General features: G+C 36.0%; 1 protein-coding gene across 17 annotated transcripts in view; it reads left to right on the top strand.

The window, feature by feature from the left end:
- Positions 1-17,325, top strand: part of FRYL (FRY like transcription coactivator) — a 259,369-nt gene that overhangs the window by 180,903 nt on the left and 61,141 nt on the right. For all 17 annotated transcript variants that reach the window (XM_060417094.1, XM_015096494.3, XM_060417093.1 and 14 more), the window contains 11 exons: positions 1,219-1,487; positions 3,690-3,885; positions 4,629-4,753; positions 6,667-6,724; positions 9,016-9,107; positions 11,198-11,370; positions 12,502-12,662; positions 13,215-13,325; positions 14,260-14,414; positions 14,716-14,815; positions 16,001-16,169. In XM_060417094.1, coding sequence (XP_060273077.1) covers positions 1,219-1,487; positions 3,690-3,885; positions 4,629-4,753; positions 6,667-6,724; positions 9,016-9,107; positions 11,198-11,370; positions 12,502-12,662; positions 13,215-13,325; positions 14,260-14,414; positions 14,716-14,815; positions 16,001-16,169 — 1,609 coding nt within the window. The remainder of the gene's footprint in view (positions 1-1,218; positions 1,488-3,689; positions 3,886-4,628; positions 4,754-6,666; positions 6,725-9,015; positions 9,108-11,197; positions 11,371-12,501; positions 12,663-13,214; positions 13,326-14,259; positions 14,415-14,715; positions 14,816-16,000; positions 16,170-17,325) is intronic.

Below are 17,325 nucleotides of genomic sequence, written 5' to 3'. Positions count from 1 at the left end.
GGTTTGGGGGAGAAAGGTCATATATGACATTTTCAAAACTGAAAAGAATAAGTATCAAACTTCACTAATTGAAATTATTTTCTTCCTGTTTTGCAATACCTGCACAAGAGGTTTCTGTGCTTTCTACATAACTCTTGACTCTTACAACTCAAAGTTACATGTAACCAAGAGAGATAATAATAAAATTCTGTTCAATTTAAAGAATTCTGGTTTAGATTATTAACTATGACTTGGCCAACAAGACGAGAAGTGAGTGAGTCTCTTCTAGTGCCTAAAGCAGTGCCTGACTGAGAGCAGGTCCTTTGTAAATTTCTGTTGAATGATCAGGTGAATCAAGCCTCTGTTCAGTTTTTAAGACTCTATTTTTTGTTGTCTATTGAATCATAAATAATTTGCTCTGGAGTCTTTATCTCTTCATTTTAAGAGCTTTGACTATTATTGAGCAAATATTTGAGAATGTGTAGCTCTTCTTGCCTGGAGAATCCCAGGGACAGCGGAGCCTGGTGGGCTGCCGCCTAAGGAGTCGCACAGAGTCAGACACGACTGAAGCGACTTAGCAGCAGCAGCAGCAGCTCTGGAGAGGAGCCCATTTTCCAGTCTGTTCCACTTATGCAGACATAGTACACAGTGGCTCCCCTGATACCTCAGATAGTAAAGAATCTGCCTGCAATGTGGAAGACCCAGGTTCGATCCCTGGGTCGGGAAGATCCCCTGGCGAAGGAAATGGCAACCCACTCCAATATTCTTACCTGGAAAACTCCAGGGACAGAGTAGCCTGGCAGGCTACAGTCTGTGGAGTCGCACAGAGTCGGACATGACTGTGCAACTGACATTTTCACTTGTCTTGCAGTGCACATCAGCATGAAAGTTAATGGTTCATTTTTGAGTTCTCTATCATCTTGAGTATCCTGTGAGTTGCATATTCATACAAGAATTACATAAGTGGTGATTCTTAACCTTTTTGGTTTATAGATCTTTTTGAGACTAATAAAAATTACATAATCTCTTCTAGAAAACTGCATGTGAACAAAAACCTTATATGCAATTTCAGGAATTCTGTACCTCCTTAAATGTATCTCAGACTTCATATTATCCCTGTTTAAGAATCTCTGTTCTAGAAACTACCAGTAGACCACTTTTATAGTTTAAAGCAATTTCTATGGTAAAACTTATGAAAGTTGTTGAAATATGCAATAATGAATTTTTTTCTCTTCTTAGACTACTTTGCTGTACTGCCCGAGCTCAATAGATTTACAGACATTAGCAGAGTGGAATTCCTCTCCGATTAGCCACCAGTTTGATGTGATCAGTCCATCGCATATATGGATATTTGCACATGTGACCCAAGGCCAAGACCCATGGATTATAAGTCTCTCCAGTTTTTTAAAGCAAGAAAACCTTCCAAAACACTGCCCTACAGCTGTGAGCTATGCTTGGATGTTTGCCTACACAAGGCTTCAGTTGTTATCCCCACAAGTTGATATAAAGTAAGTGATTTTCCTAGTGTAAATTTTACAGTATATAGGCTGTCACTTGAAAAGTTCTACAAATTGGAAATCCCATAAATGACATGCCGTAATGTACTGGTGTGTTAAGGAGGACAATGAAAGTTATAAAGGATATAGTCATATAATCCTTTCATTCTCTTTGTATAATTTGGTCTTACAAATTATAATTGTTCATTTACTTAATTATCACACTGCTTGGTACATACTTTGTGTTCAATGAATGAATGAATGAGGAGAGAGTCTGAAGATGAATATGGATGTGGATATAGATAAGCTTGTAGATAGAGGGTGGGAAGTGAAGGGAAATGAATTCAGTGAGTTTCTGAGCATGATAGTAAAGGGTAACTGACAATGTGACAGAGAGTTGACCATGGCTTTATAAACTGCAGGTTAGTCTTATTCTTAAATTGCAAAGAAAATTTGTTTGAAAAAGCATATATACGTCTTTTGGTTTTGTTTTTATTGTTTGTATATATGCAATGGCACCCCACTCCAGTACTCTTGCCTGGAAAATCCCATGGACAGAGGAGCCTGGTAGGCTGCAGTCAATGGGGTCGCTAAGTGTCAGAAACGACTGAGCGACTTCACTTTCACTTTTCACTTTCATGCATTGGAGAAGGAAATGGCAGCCCACTCCAGTGTTCTTGCCTGGAAAATCCCAGGGATGGGGGAGCCTGGTGGGCTGCCGTCTCTGGGTTCGCACAGAGCCAGACATGACTGAAGTGACTTAGCAGCAGCAGCAGCAGCATACATACATGTTAATTATATATTGATACAGATTCTCAGGTATTGTTTATTGGATGCCATTTTTTTAATGAAGATTGACACTTGCCACCTTGTATAACATTTATGAACTTATTTAGTCTCCTTTATTTTACCATATTTTAAATGATAACATACCTCTCCTACCACCTAATATACACTCTCCTACCACCATTCCCAGTATCCACTTTCTGCTCTATTTTTCTTCATCAACTTAGCACCATCTGACACTTTTATTTCTGTGTTGTATATCTCCCCTAGCACACATGATGGTGGTGATTTTTTTAAACAGGTTTTTTTTTGTTGTTCTTTTACTCCCATCACAGTGCTCTGAACCTTTTTTAAGATATTAAGAAACTATTGATGAATCAGTGGCATGATATGTATTGTTTATCTTAGTAGATTATAAGCCTACTGAAGGTGAGGACTAAAACTTAGTATTTTTCCTGTTTTGTTTTGCTCTCAGTCGTTAATCCCAACAGAATTTTCTGTTCTTGAGAATATTTATGGAATTGTTCCAAAATACTTTAGTGGTCTAATCTCTCAAAACAAAAATTTAATAGAAGCTTTAGAAATGTAGATATTCTTTGATTCTGTAATTCCAGTTTCAGGAATTTACCCAAGAAAATAATTAAACATTATTATAATTAAGCATATATTCAAATGTTTAATATTGTGTATAATAGGGAAAAATTACTGTTAGCTTAAATATCCAACAGTGAAAGTGTGCCTCTATAAATCATAATAATCTCTATGATATATGGTCATCAAAAGTGAGGTCATGGAAGTATATTTATTTACATGAAGGATGTTTCAACATATATGTTAAGTATAAAGAGCAAGTACAAAACAAATAAAGTAATATTCAGTTTTTATAAGCTAAAAGAGATATATTTATACCTTTATTCATGTGTCTGAATTGAAGATGAGTAGAAGAATATATAGAGCTTATTTTGGTGTTGGATTAATGGTGATTTTCATTTTGTTTTCAGTTTTTTTCCTCTGCGTTGAGTATATATAATAAGTTATAAAATGTGACCTGATAAAATATTAACTGTACCCACAGAAATAATAGATTATGTTAAAATGATCCTATAATGTTTTAACTTTCAATCTTGTATTTTACTCATTATATCTTATTCCACAGAGATTCAGTGGTTATGCTAACCATCTCCCCTAAATTGGTCGAAATTTACCTTTAGTTGGACTTCCCTGGTAACTGAGATGGTAAAGAATCTGCCTGCAATGCAGGAGACTCGAGTTCAATCCCTGGGCCGGGAAGATCCCCTGGAGAAGGAAATGGCCACCCGCTCCAGGATTCTTGCGTGGAGAACTCCATGGACAGAGGAGCTTTGGTTTAAAAGAAACTTTTTAAAACACATGTTATTTACATCTACCTGTTTTTCTTCTTTTTCTCAGTAGCCCCATCAATGCTAAGAAAGTAAATACTACCACAAGCAGTGACTCATACATTGGCCTGTGGAGAAACTACCTGCTTCTTTGCTGCAGCGCAGCGACCTCCACAGCATCCTCAACATCTGCGGGTTCTGTGAGGTGTTCTCCTCCTGAGACGCTGGCGTCCACCCCTGACAGTGGCTACAGCATTGATTCTAAAGTAAGTTGTTGAGTTCTGTCATTGAATCCAAATGACAGCATAAAAGGAATGTTTCAAAATTTCTTTTTCAGGACAATAAAGTAACTTGATTGAAAAGTGTATTAGTTACAGGCACTAATACTGAAAATGGTTCAAGAAATCCCTGTTACTATTGGGTTGGCCCAAAAGTTCCTTCAGGTTTTCCATAGCAGCATATGAAATCCAAACAAACTTTTTGGCCACCCCAATGTTTTAAGGGATGCTTAGTTGGAACCAATAATATATAAAGTTTTTCTTTTAGAATTTCCCTAAATTATGTAGTAGGACAAATAACTTGATAAGAACAGTGATATGGTCTCCATGATATGAAATAAAATATCATCAGATGGTTGAAGGAAACTGACAAAACTTAATACTGGGTGTTTAACACTGATGATTCTTTTAGAAGTAGTTTTTTGTTTTTACTTATTTTTACAGGTCAAAAGAAATAGGCTAAGGGAGGGATTCAGCCTGTATTACATGATAGTGAGTGTCTGTAAGAAATTAAGAGGCCTGCAAATCCCACTTCTGTTAACAAATTTGTAGTGAGCAAATTCACAGTGACCCTTTTAAGATGATGTGCGTTAGAGGTGAATTCTGAAGCACCATTCATTCTAAAATGTCATTATTCCATTGTCTGTGACCAAATATTGTTGAAATGTCATATTATTTATTTGAATGTACTATCATTAGTGGCTGCTATAAATACAATATCTTTTTTTCAGATTATTGGCATCCCATCCCCTTCATCCTTGTTTAAGCACATAGTTCCAATGATGCGCTCTGAGAGCATGGAAATCACTGAATCCCTTGTTCTAGGTCTTGGCAGGACCAACCCAGGAGCATTTAGGTATTTACCTTTATATGTTTCTCTATGTAGTAAAATAGTAAATGTGGCTACTTTTTGAGAAGGCAAGGTAGCATACTTATCAGGATAGTTTCATATCGATCCTGATTTTTACCAGCTAGCTAGCCATTTAACATTTAGCAGGTCCTTTAATTTATCTGCACCTTTAATTTCTAATTTTGCTTAACATTTACCCTGTTTTCTTCAAAGAATGATTATGAAAATCATATATTATACATAAACATGTTCTAGAGATTATAAGATGCCATGTAAAGGTATATTTTCCCTCCTGTCTTACATAGTGATTCTGTTGCTTAAAAATAGTTTTTCTCCTTCTCATTCAAGAGAGTGACTATTCTTACAAGAATTATTTATGTACATATTTTATATCATTCTTGATGTTTTTAACAATCATAAAGCAATTCTTCATTTTTGCCTGAGTTTCTTCTTTGTTATTGCTGACTATATCCTGAATTAAAAAAAATATTTATTTATTTATGGCTGTGCTGGGTCTTCCTTGCTTTGTGCAAGTTTTCTCTAGTTGCGGCGAGCATGGGCTGCCCTTCACTGCGTAGTGTCAGCTTCTAATTGCTGTGGCTTCTCTTGCTGAGGAGCACAGGCTCTAGCATGTGCAGGCTTCATTGTTGCAGAACGTGGGCTCAGCAGTTGCAGCATGCAGTTTCTAGAGTGCTCGTGGTTCAGTAGTTTCGGAGCATGGGCTTAGTTGCTCCACGGCACGTGGAATCTCCTTGACCAGGGATCAAACCTGTGTCTTTTGCATTGGCAGGCAGATTCTTATCCACCGTGCCACCAGGGAAGTTCTGGATCCTGAATTTTTTCCTTTGAGGTTGTCCTCTATTGATGTGGTGTAATGTTTGATGTTTTGTCTCAAAGTAACAGAGAATAGGTTAATAAATTATATCTGTAGGTGTGGATAGCATTCAAAATAAATGAAGTGTTGGAAGATTATTTTATGACAAGTAAATACGCTGTTGTGCTAATAGAAAACAATGAGGTACAAAAATTATCTCAGTTTCACAAATCCCCATAAATAGAAACAGTTCTGAAGCAGATACTTTGAATGTCTGCAGTAGTTTCTATAGACAATGAAATTGTGGATGGATTTTATTTTCTTCTTTTTTTTTTTTTTTTGTATTTTCCCAATTTTCTACAGTGAGTACATTTACAATTTAAAATCAGGATATAAGCAAAAAAAGATGATTTTCATGAAGTTCATACCTTTTGACTGATAATTTCATTTGTAACGACTAATCCTATTGAGATAATCAGAATTGAAGTCAAAGATTAATATACAAAGGTGTTCACTGGACATTATTTGTTTTAACAGATAAAATTTAATGAGTCAGTAATAACTGAAAATGGTTAGGAAAATTATCATATTTAACCCAATACTAGAGTATTATAAATTAATTAATGGCATGTGAAAGTGCTTATACTAGTGTTAATTAAAGATAAAAGGATAATATTTTATGTATGTTAGAGTTTCAACTATGTAAACTATATATGGGTTATAAAATGATTGAACAGGTATTTAGCTCTACAAATTAGAATAAGTGGCCTATACCATTTTTTTCTATTTTTCAAATATTCTATAGAGTGTGTGTGTTATTTCACAATCAAAACAAAACAGAGACTTCTGGCGGTCCAGTGGTTAGGACTGCATGCTTTCACTGCCAAGGACCCAGGTTTGATCCCTGGTCAGGGAACTATGATTCCGTAAAGCCATGTAGTATAACCCAAAAAAAAAAAAACCCACAATAAAAATTGTGTTTAAAACTGTAAGATTAGGGTTAACATTTATCAGGTTGTATCATATATTAATATTTACATATTTCTACAGGTCAGAGTATATGTTTGGCTATTAATTGAAAGAATGTATATTATTTTTCTTCTAGGGAACTAATAGAGGAATTACATCCCATAATTAAAGAGGCACTTGAACGAAGGCCAGAGGTAAACTGTGTAGTTTTATATCATTAAATATTTATTTGGCAAACACGTAAAATTGGCTTCTATATTCTATATAGTATAACAAAATTTAGAAATTCAGAAGTAAATAAGTCTAGTGCCATTTTCAACATTTTTAAAACATGTGGAAACCACTACCATCCCCACTCCCCAGGAGGTCTTACTCAGAAACCCATTCTGTAATACAGATGTTAAATTTCCTCTGCCTGAAGTTAGGGTGGTTAGAGTCTGGATCAGAGTCCACTGATCTCTGTAAACGACCAGATAGTTATTTTCATCTTTGTAGGTCATCCCATCTCTGTTGCAGCTGCTCAGTTTTGCTGCCTAGACAGCTAAATAGGTGGGTGTGGCTCTGTTACAGTTACAGGCAGCAGTGAGCTGGATCTGGCCTGAGGGGTGTATTCTGCCAACCCCAGGTCTAGAACCCCAAATCTACACCTCAGGTTCTGAGCTACATTTAGAAATCACAGTTCTTGTGGAACAGATGTTGTACAGTCTATAATTACAACAATGTATTATGCACACAAATCAAGTAACAGGTAAAGGGTTAGATGAGCTACAGAGAAGAAAGCCTTTGATTCTGCCTGTGGAGTAAGAGAAAGCTTTTTAGTTGAGGTAGTGACATTTGAGGTGAATTTCTGAAGCATATTTCCCCAGTAGACAAGCAAGGGAAAAACATTTTAGGTAGAGGGAACAGCGTTTGCAAACTTCACTTTTAAAAAATTTGGACATTGCATGTTTTTCTTTGTAATTATGTTATGGGGACAGTGATGGAATGTTAGGCTGGAAAGCAAGAAAGGAACTATCACGTGAAAGGATTAAAGCTCCTGGTTTCAGCTTTATCTAATAGACCAGTGGTCCCCATATGGCAGTAGAATCTGAGAATTAGCCAGAGAGCTTGCAAAAAATTATAGATTCCTGGGCCTAGCCTATTCAATGAGAATCCCTGGAGTAGAGCCCAGAAATCTATTTTCTTAAGCACCTTAGATGAGTCTGATGTAGAACACTGAATTAGAATGACTGCTAGCAATGATGGCAATCCTCTGAGGAATTTTAGCAAGAGAGAAAGATGACAGTAGCTACTTTGTATGGGAACCTTATGACAGAATCTGTAATTCTTCACTTCCTTTTTTTCTAATTCAGCCCTGTGGAGTAGTGATAATTCTCCATTTTGTAATTGATTAGATATTTGCTTCAAAATAATATGTCGGTTACAGTGCAAGTGGAATTGGAAATAAAATTAAGTGGCAGTATGTATACTAATCAATTTCAGGACAAAAAGTCATCATAGCAAGGGAATAGATATGCACAGTGATATGTCTGAATGTGCACTGTATTTTGAGAGCATTAGACTCACAGTCTTTCTATGAACACAGTATGAAAGCAAGTCAACTAAACCTTTGCAGAAATCCTCAAGCACTGTTAAGAAACCATTTCATTCAGTATGAATTGCAGCAAACTTGATAAGAGCTCAGAGAAGCAGTAAATTTAATGAACTGGTTATCCACAGCTGGCCTGTTTTGGAAGGCAGAAAACTGGGTTGTAGGCAAGAAAGTGAGAGACGAATTCTTAGTAGTCTGTATTACATCATGAATGAAATGATGAGCTCAAGAAGAAAGTGATATAGGAGATTAATTATAGCTTACCATTATATTGGTTCCTGTTAGAAGGAGAATCAAGTTGAGATGTTATGATGACTATTCTAGGCGTTAATACTTTGGCCTTAGTAGGATAAACATATTTATTCACACCATAATGATCAAAGGAATTTCTTTCTGCTTGTATATTTGTGTGTCAGAATTAACTGATAAGTGAAAAATTATGGTATAAGTGAAATCTCTGGGGTTTCTTTAGTCCCCTTTGTGATATTTTCCCTCCCTTTCTGTCATATTATTGGGAGCATCTTAGGGATTCTTTATCATCCAAAGAGAATAGTTTACTAACTGTTTCAGTTCCTCTAAAGTTGTCAGATTAGGAAACCTGACCTAAAAATAACCATAAAGTAAATATGGACTCAATTCTGTTTCTCCCTTCATAAGTTTATTACTATATAAAATGTCATTTTATTTTATTTTCTTGTTAATTTCAAATTAATCCACACATACCTTTTTGATGTAATAGCCCGTAGACTGTCTGACATCTACCTTGCAGAAGCAAAATAACAAGCCTCCAAACTCGTAAGGCATTCCCAGTATTCCTTCTAAGTTACACCAGCAAATTTTCGGTCAACTTACTTAAAGGACTTTTAATTAGAATCTTTGTTATCTTTGGAATAGAATATGAAACGGCGCAGGCGTCGAGATATTTTACGAGTACAACTGGTACGAATATTTGAACTGCTGGCAGATGCTGGTGTCATCAGTCACAGGTAGGTATTGGATTTTGATTTTTAAAACCTGAAATTTATTAGAGAACGTGATTTTTTTTTCTCTTAGGAAATATATAAAAACTGAAAAGTACCTTTGTAACAACAAAAAATCTGCACCACTATAAATATTATTTACTAAAGATGTATCTAATACATTAGCCCATGGCTAAAAAATATATTGAAGAACTACCACTCGTACAGATTGCTTCAGTCAAAGGTTGAGTGGAATGTCCTTATGATTTTAATATTTCTTGAGATCTAGTAATCTAGGCAGTAGACAGCGACCTTTTCTTTTTCCAGGGATGGGTGTCTGTTTTAACTATGTTTTACCTTATTCAAGATCTATTTTTTCCAGAGTTGTAAAACTCATGTTATTTAAAGGCTACATGAAAGTTTAGCCTTTCATGTAGGCTAAAAAACTTTGCAAATTTACTTCAATCAACTGTTAATCTATTGTGCTTAGAGCAATTATGAAATCCAAAAACATAATTTCTATTTCCACCCTTTACAAATAAAAAACATAAAACCTAAAATTATTGTTGACCCTAAGGCCAGCGCCTTGAGGAAAATTCCATCAGCTTTATGTAGGGAAATAACTGTTTCCCTAGAAACGTAATGGTGTTGGCTGACCATTGAAGGAGTAAAAAGATGAATCTGACCATTTCCAGAAGAGATCCTGAGGAAAAAAATACTAATAAGCAAGTATAGTATTTATTATTACTTTATCATTTACCCTGATCATTTATTTCAGAGTGTGCCTAACACGTTTCATATTTAACATCGAATGTTTTCACAAGTGCTTTCAAAATATAGCTTTAATGAAAGAGAATCTAAACCATTGATTTACTATTATAGTAAATGAAAAGCAAATGAAAGAAAAAAGAAGCATCATTCTTTTTTTTTTTCCTTTGCTACTTCACAAAAATAAAACAATGGAAGTTAGCCAAAATGAATTTGACACTTGCTGAACTTGATGCAAAAAATTAACCTAAAATACATCTAAATCTTTTTTCTTTTTTTTTTTTTTTTGCTTCTGTTGTAATGTTAGTAATGCAGTTGCATGTTTTATTTTTGGATTTGTCTTTTTTGTTGTTGTTTTTTGCCCTAAGAGAAATCAAAATAAAGTGAACGCTATTATGGACATTTTTTTTTTTCTCTCTCTCGCTTAAGGGAAAAAAGATGAATTCTGGAATGGCCAGGAGGCAGGGATCTTCAGTTTGTTCAATCAGTTGATCCTCTGTGCCTGGTGCATAGTAGGTACTCAGTTATTCTGAGTCAGCTTACAATCTACCATGTTGGTTTCCCAGCCACTGTGAAGTGTTGACCCAGAGTTTAAAAACATTCACTTGAGGAATAAAGGAGAGTTTCATCATGAATGTATTCAATGTATTTTTATAGTCATAGACTGGTATTTTTTATATGCTGTACAATCACTGTGGCTCCTTACTCTGATTTTCATGGCTTTAGGATGTTTACAAAAAACTATTTGTAGCTATTGAAAGAGTATTTTTACTTTTGGAATCATTAACTTTAGAGGTATTTTCAAATAAATATAACAAGGAAAAGATAACTAAATTTCTATTGGCAAAACACTCTCAAGTACCTACCGGTCACATACTTAATAACTGATGGAACAAGACTGGAATCCAGGATTGGGGACTCTCTCACCAGTGACCTCCTTGCAGTTAGTGGATTCTAGGCCCAGAACCCTGGCCTCAAAGAGAATCTTCCTGTAGAGATTCTTGAAGAAACTTCCAAGGTCTAAAATAGAAGATTAAAAAACCAACAGTCTTACCTGAATTCTCTTAAATTTTTGCATCCCCAGTAATAGCAGTAATTTTTGCTGAGAATAGGTACCTGATGGGTATTTGATTGATTATGCTAAAGGCATATATGTAGGACAACTGTGTAAATATACACAATTAGTCTTTCTTCTTTCTACCTTCTAAACTGATCCTCCCTGTTCCCGTTGTGTCTCCTTATATTTTTATTTTGAAAAGCCATAGGTTTTGATGGAGAGAATAATGTTGACTTACATTATAGTTTAGAATCATGTTTTCCTTAACATGAATTTTCTTCCATATTTTCAGTGCAAGTGGTGGCCTTGATAGTGAAACACATTTCCTCAACAACACTTTATTGGAATACGTAGATTTAACTAGACAACTCCTGGAAGCAGAAAATGAAAAAGATTCTGACACATTGAAGGATATACGATGCCATTTTAGTGCCTTAGTGGCGAATATCATTCAGAATGTTCCAGGTATGATTTTTAGTTCGTCAAACCCATAAATGAATATTAAGAGACTATCATAATTTTTCTCCCCCTGAGGAATGGTAATCTAAGTTGACAAGCAACTTGTGAACATTTGAAAAATATGTCAGGGTAACTTTTGGAACTTGAGAAGTAAATGATGCTCTTTAGAGGAAAAGAGCTTGGTTTCCTCTACATTGTCTGAGCTGAAGCTCACTAATGTAAAGATATGATTTAATCCGTTACTCAGCACTTGTCTACAACTTCTACTTTGCTTCATTATGATACTGTTGAGTTCCTTCAACAAGGATTGCTGCAGAGAGCTTGTAGAATAGATTTTTTTTTAAGTGGAAAGATTCCTTGGAGATCATCTAAACCAGCAGCAAAAGGCAGCAGAGTGGGTTTTGACTCCAGACCTCACTCTTTACTGCAGGTAGATCAGCTCCCTTGTTGTCTGTTATGTATCAATATGTCAAGATTCCATGTAATGATTGTTGTATAGCTGAAAACGGTATATATAGTCCAAAGCCCTCTCTTACCGGTTAATCATGATCCAGAAGTATGTTGTGTTAATGTTTTGGCCAAGGTTAGCACGTAGCCAACAACAACCCAGGGAGAGAAGCAGGGTCCTGATGCCCAGCTCTGGAGCATTGTGACTGCCATGCACTTCTACTTGGCCAAGATGCTGTATTTCACATAACACTGCATCTCATTTAACATGATAATGTACACTGCAGCTCTGTTCCTGTGATATGCATAAATGTAAATAATTTCTGTTACTATGGAGGTTGGGAGTAGGTTAAAATGAAAACTTTTGCTTTCTTTTTATATAATATTATGTATCCAGTAATAATCCTGGTGGCTCAGATGGTAAAGAATTTGCCTGCAGTGTGGGAGACCTGGGTTCAATCCCTGGATTAGGAAGATCCCCTGGAGAAGGGAATGGCAACCCACTCCAGTATTCTTGCCTGGAAAATCCCATGGACGGAGGAGCCTGGTAGGCTACAGCCCATGGGGTTGCAAAGAGTCAGATACAACTGAGCAACTAACATCACCACCATCCAATAACAAATAAACCGACGTGCATATTAAGGGAAGAAGAAATGGAAATAATTTTTTCTGCCTGTTTTTTATTTACAGTGCACCAGAGAAGAAGTATTTTTCCTCAGCAGAGCCTTCGTCACAGTCTGTTTATGCTGTTCAGTCACTGGGCAGGTCCTTTTAGCATCATGTTTACACCCTTGGACAGATACAGTGATAGAAATATGCAAATTAACAGACATCAGTACTGTGCACTGAAGGTATTTACCTAAAAATCTGACTTCTTTTTTCTTAGGTTAAGAGTGGAGTTAAAATTTTTTTCTCTCTCAGTGCCTGGTGTTATAAAAAGGATCAGGATTTCTTCAGAGTACCTGAGAGTAATAGAATATATATTTGCCTGTTGTATTCAAATACTTATTCTGGAACTTTATTTAAGTGCATAAAATGTAATATAGAAATATTCCAGAATCTATGAAAATTGGAAGCCACATTCTTAAAGAATTGAGGATTGCCTCCAAAAAATACTTATTTTTTTTCTTACTTAAGTACTTTCTCTTGATCTTTTTTTTCCCTTCACCTCCAGAACTGTTCAAACTCCATGTCTAATGTAGTATCATGTACATGTATTTATGTACTGCTCATAGTAAATTTCTTAGTTTCAAAAATTACTATTATGCTTTTCTTTGTAACCAAAAATTTAAAGATATTGTGGCTATGTAAGCATGAGTAAAATATCGTGCCTCTTCTCATTAAGCAACCAACATTTAACCTCTGAAATGTTTTAAATGTAATTCTAATATTATTGTTTGAAGGCTATGTCTGCTGTACTCTGTTGTGGCCCTGTTGCAGATAATGTAGGACTTTCATCAGATGGCTATTTGTACAAATGGTTGGATAACATTTTGGACTCTCTGGACAAAAAGGTAATTAAAATTCTGTAGTAAATTACCACTGCATTGCATTATTTGGGGGCTTCCCAGGTGGCACTAGGGTTAAATTATCTGCCTGTCAGTGCAGGAGACGCAAGAGATACAGGTTCCATCTCTGGGTTGGGAAGATCCCTTGGAGTAGAAGATGGCAACCCACTCCAGTATTCTTGCCTAGGAAATTTCATAGACAGAGGAGCCTGGTCGGCTACAGTTCATGTGGTCTTAAGAGAGTATGGGCCCAAAACATATTATGTAAAACTAAATAGGATACCATAAACTAAGAGATTTCTAATTCTTATTTAGTTCTCATGTAAATAATTTTAATTTCCCTCTTAGAGGATTAGAATAGTAGTGTATATTTATCTCAAAAAGGGTTTTAAATCAGTAAAAGAGTATAATTGTGGAATACTTTAAGCTCCATGGAAGAAATATGCTATTTGCTCTGTTTAATTTTTTTGATAATTCTCCAATTAATCACTTTCCCCCCCTTATTACTCATACCATACAAACACAGACTTCACAATTTAAAATAAGACTTACATTTCTTCCCCCTGGAAGAAATGTATTTTGCATTGGGCTATCAAAAATAAGAATAAATTTCGACAAAAATAGCTGGGGAGGTTAATCACTCATTTTCCTGAAAGCACTTAATCACTGTTCCTATTCATCAGCCACCTCCGGGGCTCTGCTGGAAAATTGAATTGTACGACTAAGAGTCTTATATAAAAAGCAGGAGACCACATTTAATTTCTCTGTGTTGGTGGTTCTGCTGGTTGAATAAAATCAGAAAGAGTTGAACTAAAGGAGACTTGAGTTTTGTGATGAAATACAATAAATATATGCACTGTATTATTTTAATTGAAATGTAAGAGTAGATAAATAATATATCCCTTTCTTTGTCCTGGGCAATTTTGTGACCTTTACTTAGGTTCATCAGTTGGGCTGTGAGGCAGTTACATTACTGCTGGAGCTGAACCCGGATCAGAGCAACCTGATGTATTGGGCGGTGGATCGCTGTTACACTGGTTCCAAGAGAGTGGCAGCTGGCTGTTTCAAGGCCATAGCTAATGTTTTCCAAAACAGGTACTCTAGATTTTGCTGTCTTTCATTATTTAGCATCTGTTAAAAAACAGAATGTGTCTTTTTGAACTCAGCAGTGTTAATAAACCAATATTTTCTTACCTTAAACTCAAACAAAATCTAACCAAATAGTGATAATGATTATTATCTGTCGTACCTATTGCCTTAAAAAAAAAAAAATACAGTCACCTCATAGGCTTAGCCCCTGCATGCCTGCATCCTTCCCTTTATATCATATCATGTTTATTAACTGGTGTGAAAGCCTCTGAACATTGTTTATCTAACATGTGAAATTTGTCCCTAGGGATTATCAGTGTGACACAGTGATGCTCCTCAATCTGATACTGTTTAAAGCCGCTGATTCTTCTCGAAGTATCTATGAAGTTGCTATGCAACTTTTACAGGTTTGTAAACAAATGTTAATTAAAATATATTTTTACTCAGGACTTAACGAAGCACAGCAATCTGTTCTTACCTTGAAAGTATGCTAATGTTCATCTTTATTTTTAATAGTGATGTATGGTATGATTCCTAATTATCATTAGAAACAGAAGACTAAGATAATATGGGTCATTTAAGTCTATAAATAATGCAAAGTTTTGAGTGTATTGTAGAGGATTGTGTGTGATAACCCCCACACTCACCTGTGTGTGTGCCTCTGTGTCTCTGTGTGAGTACTTGGAAAAGTTGAGTGGTTAGGGCCTCTGTATACCTTCACCTGTTTCTGTTGAGCAAATAAGAATAATGTGAGTCTGTTTTGGAGAATCAAGTGAAAAGTAATTAGCCCTTTTATGATAACGTTTTGTGAGTTTTCTTTATTAGACTGAGACGAATAACTGAGAAATTTCACTTGGATATATGGTTATATTCACTGATGGTAGGATGTGGTTCTTCATTCTTAACCAAGGGTTAAGAACGGGATTCAAGGAGATGTGCATTTTTCCAAAGGGTTTGAAGTGGTTCTGAGGGATCATCCCTAGTGTCTTTATTATATACATATAATCTGAGGGATTATACCCTGGTGTCTTTATTAGTTAAGAAGAAGGTTGAGTGGTGTAGCTCTTTGTATAGTATAATATCAAAAGAATTTTCTGCTTGTATTTTATATTTAATCCATGATTAAGCAAAATAGGTTTGAAGATTTTTTTTCACATATGCATGTTTTTATATAGTCATAATTTTGAATTGGAAAAGTGGTAAATCTTCAAATTGTATATTAAGTTTCAGGAGTTATTTTCAAACTGTTACTGGCATTCAATACAAGGAATGTTAAAGTCTTGTAAAGAATTACAGAGCTTGTCAAGATGGGACTGGTACTTTTTTTTTTCCTTAAGTGCTATAAAGAAAGATAAATTGATCCTTATAACCCTCTGTCCTAGTATTCATGTGGAATTACAAAGCACAAGAATTAGAGACCTTTTGCAAACATTTCTGGGAATTAAAGATTAGTATCCAAGAAACTTTATAATGTATACAACTCTATAGCTTTCAAACTATAATGTTTCTTGGGAGAAAATTTTATGTTTTTAATTATAGCTGAAATTTAGAGGACCCACAAAATCTTACATGGATGGATTACATTCCTGTAGATCCTGGAACCGAAGATGTTTCGCTATGCTCACAAGCTGGAGGTCCAGAGAGCAGACGGCGCTCTCAGCCAGCTGGCCCCTCTGCCGCATCTGTATTCCGTGTCTTACTATCAGCTGTCCGAAGAATTAGCAAGGGCATATCCCGAGCTAACTCTCGCCATATTCTCAGGTATGATTGTTTAACAGGCTAGTAGCCTGTTTTTTCAGCAACCGTTTTGAAAAAACTACTTTTCATTTCAGTTCAGTCACTCAGTCGTGTCCGACCCTTTGTGACCCCATGAGTCACAGCACACCAGGCCTCCCTGTCCATCACCAACTCCTGGAGTTCACTCAGACTCACGTCCTTCGAGTCGGTGATGCCATCCAGCCATCTCATCCTCTGTCGTCCCCTTCTCTTCCTGCCTCCAATCCCTCCCAGCATCAGGGTCCTTTCCAATGAGTCAGCTCTTCGTATGAGGTGGCCAAAGTATTGGTGTTTCAGCTTTAGCATCATTCCTTCCAAAGAACACCCAGAGCTGATCTCCTTCAGAATGGGCTGGTTGGATCTCCTTGCAGTCCAAGGGACTCTCAAGAGTCTTCTCCAACACCACACTTCAAAAGCATCAATTCTTCGGCACTCAGCCTTCTTCACGATCCAACTCTCACATCCATACATGACCACAGGAAAAACCATAGTCTTGCCTAGATGGACCTTTGTTGGCAAAAAGTGTCTCTGCTTTTCAATATGCTATCTAGGTTGGTCATAACTTTCCTTCCAAGGAGTAAGCATCTTTTAATTTCATGGCTGCAGTCACCATCTGCAGTGATTTTGGAGCCCAAAAAAATAAAGTCTTCTAGGAAGTGTAAATCTATGAAATTTGAGGTTGAATTAAAACAAAACCTGTCTTTATATGAGAGGTTTTTTTCCTTTAATATGAACTCTTTAATACTGATCTACCTTGATACTGAGATTGCTTATTAAAGATCTCTAAAGGGATTCTAAACTTGACTTCTCTTCTCCACCTCAAACTAGCCAAAAAAAAAAAAAAAAAGTAGGAGGGGGCTTCACAGGCAATTTGAAAATATTCCTTTAGTAGATATAAAACTTCCTGAATCTTCTAGTGTGTGGTTTATCTTGTATATTGGTCTATTTTTAATAATATAAATGGGCAGGGATAAGGGTACAGGTTTCTTTCTATAAGACCTCTCATCATAGGGGAACGTACTGCACTGCCTTAAGCAGAACTATAGCTAGGAACCCACCTTGCTTCCTGGTCCAGTTTCCTTTCCTTGGGTCCAACAAACATTCCTCCCTTGAGTTTCTAAAGCATGGGCTATGTGTCAAG

The sequence above is a fragment of the Ovis aries genome, chromosome 6, assembly GCF_016772045.2.
Source record: "Ovis aries strain OAR_USU_Benz2616 breed Rambouillet chromosome 6, ARS-UI_Ramb_v3.0, whole genome shotgun sequence".
Classification (NCBI taxonomy): domain Eukaryota; kingdom Metazoa; phylum Chordata; class Mammalia; order Artiodactyla; family Bovidae; genus Ovis; species Ovis aries.
The sequence above is the reverse complement of the archived record's forward strand: the minus strand, read 5'-3'. Positions and strand labels throughout refer to the sequence as shown.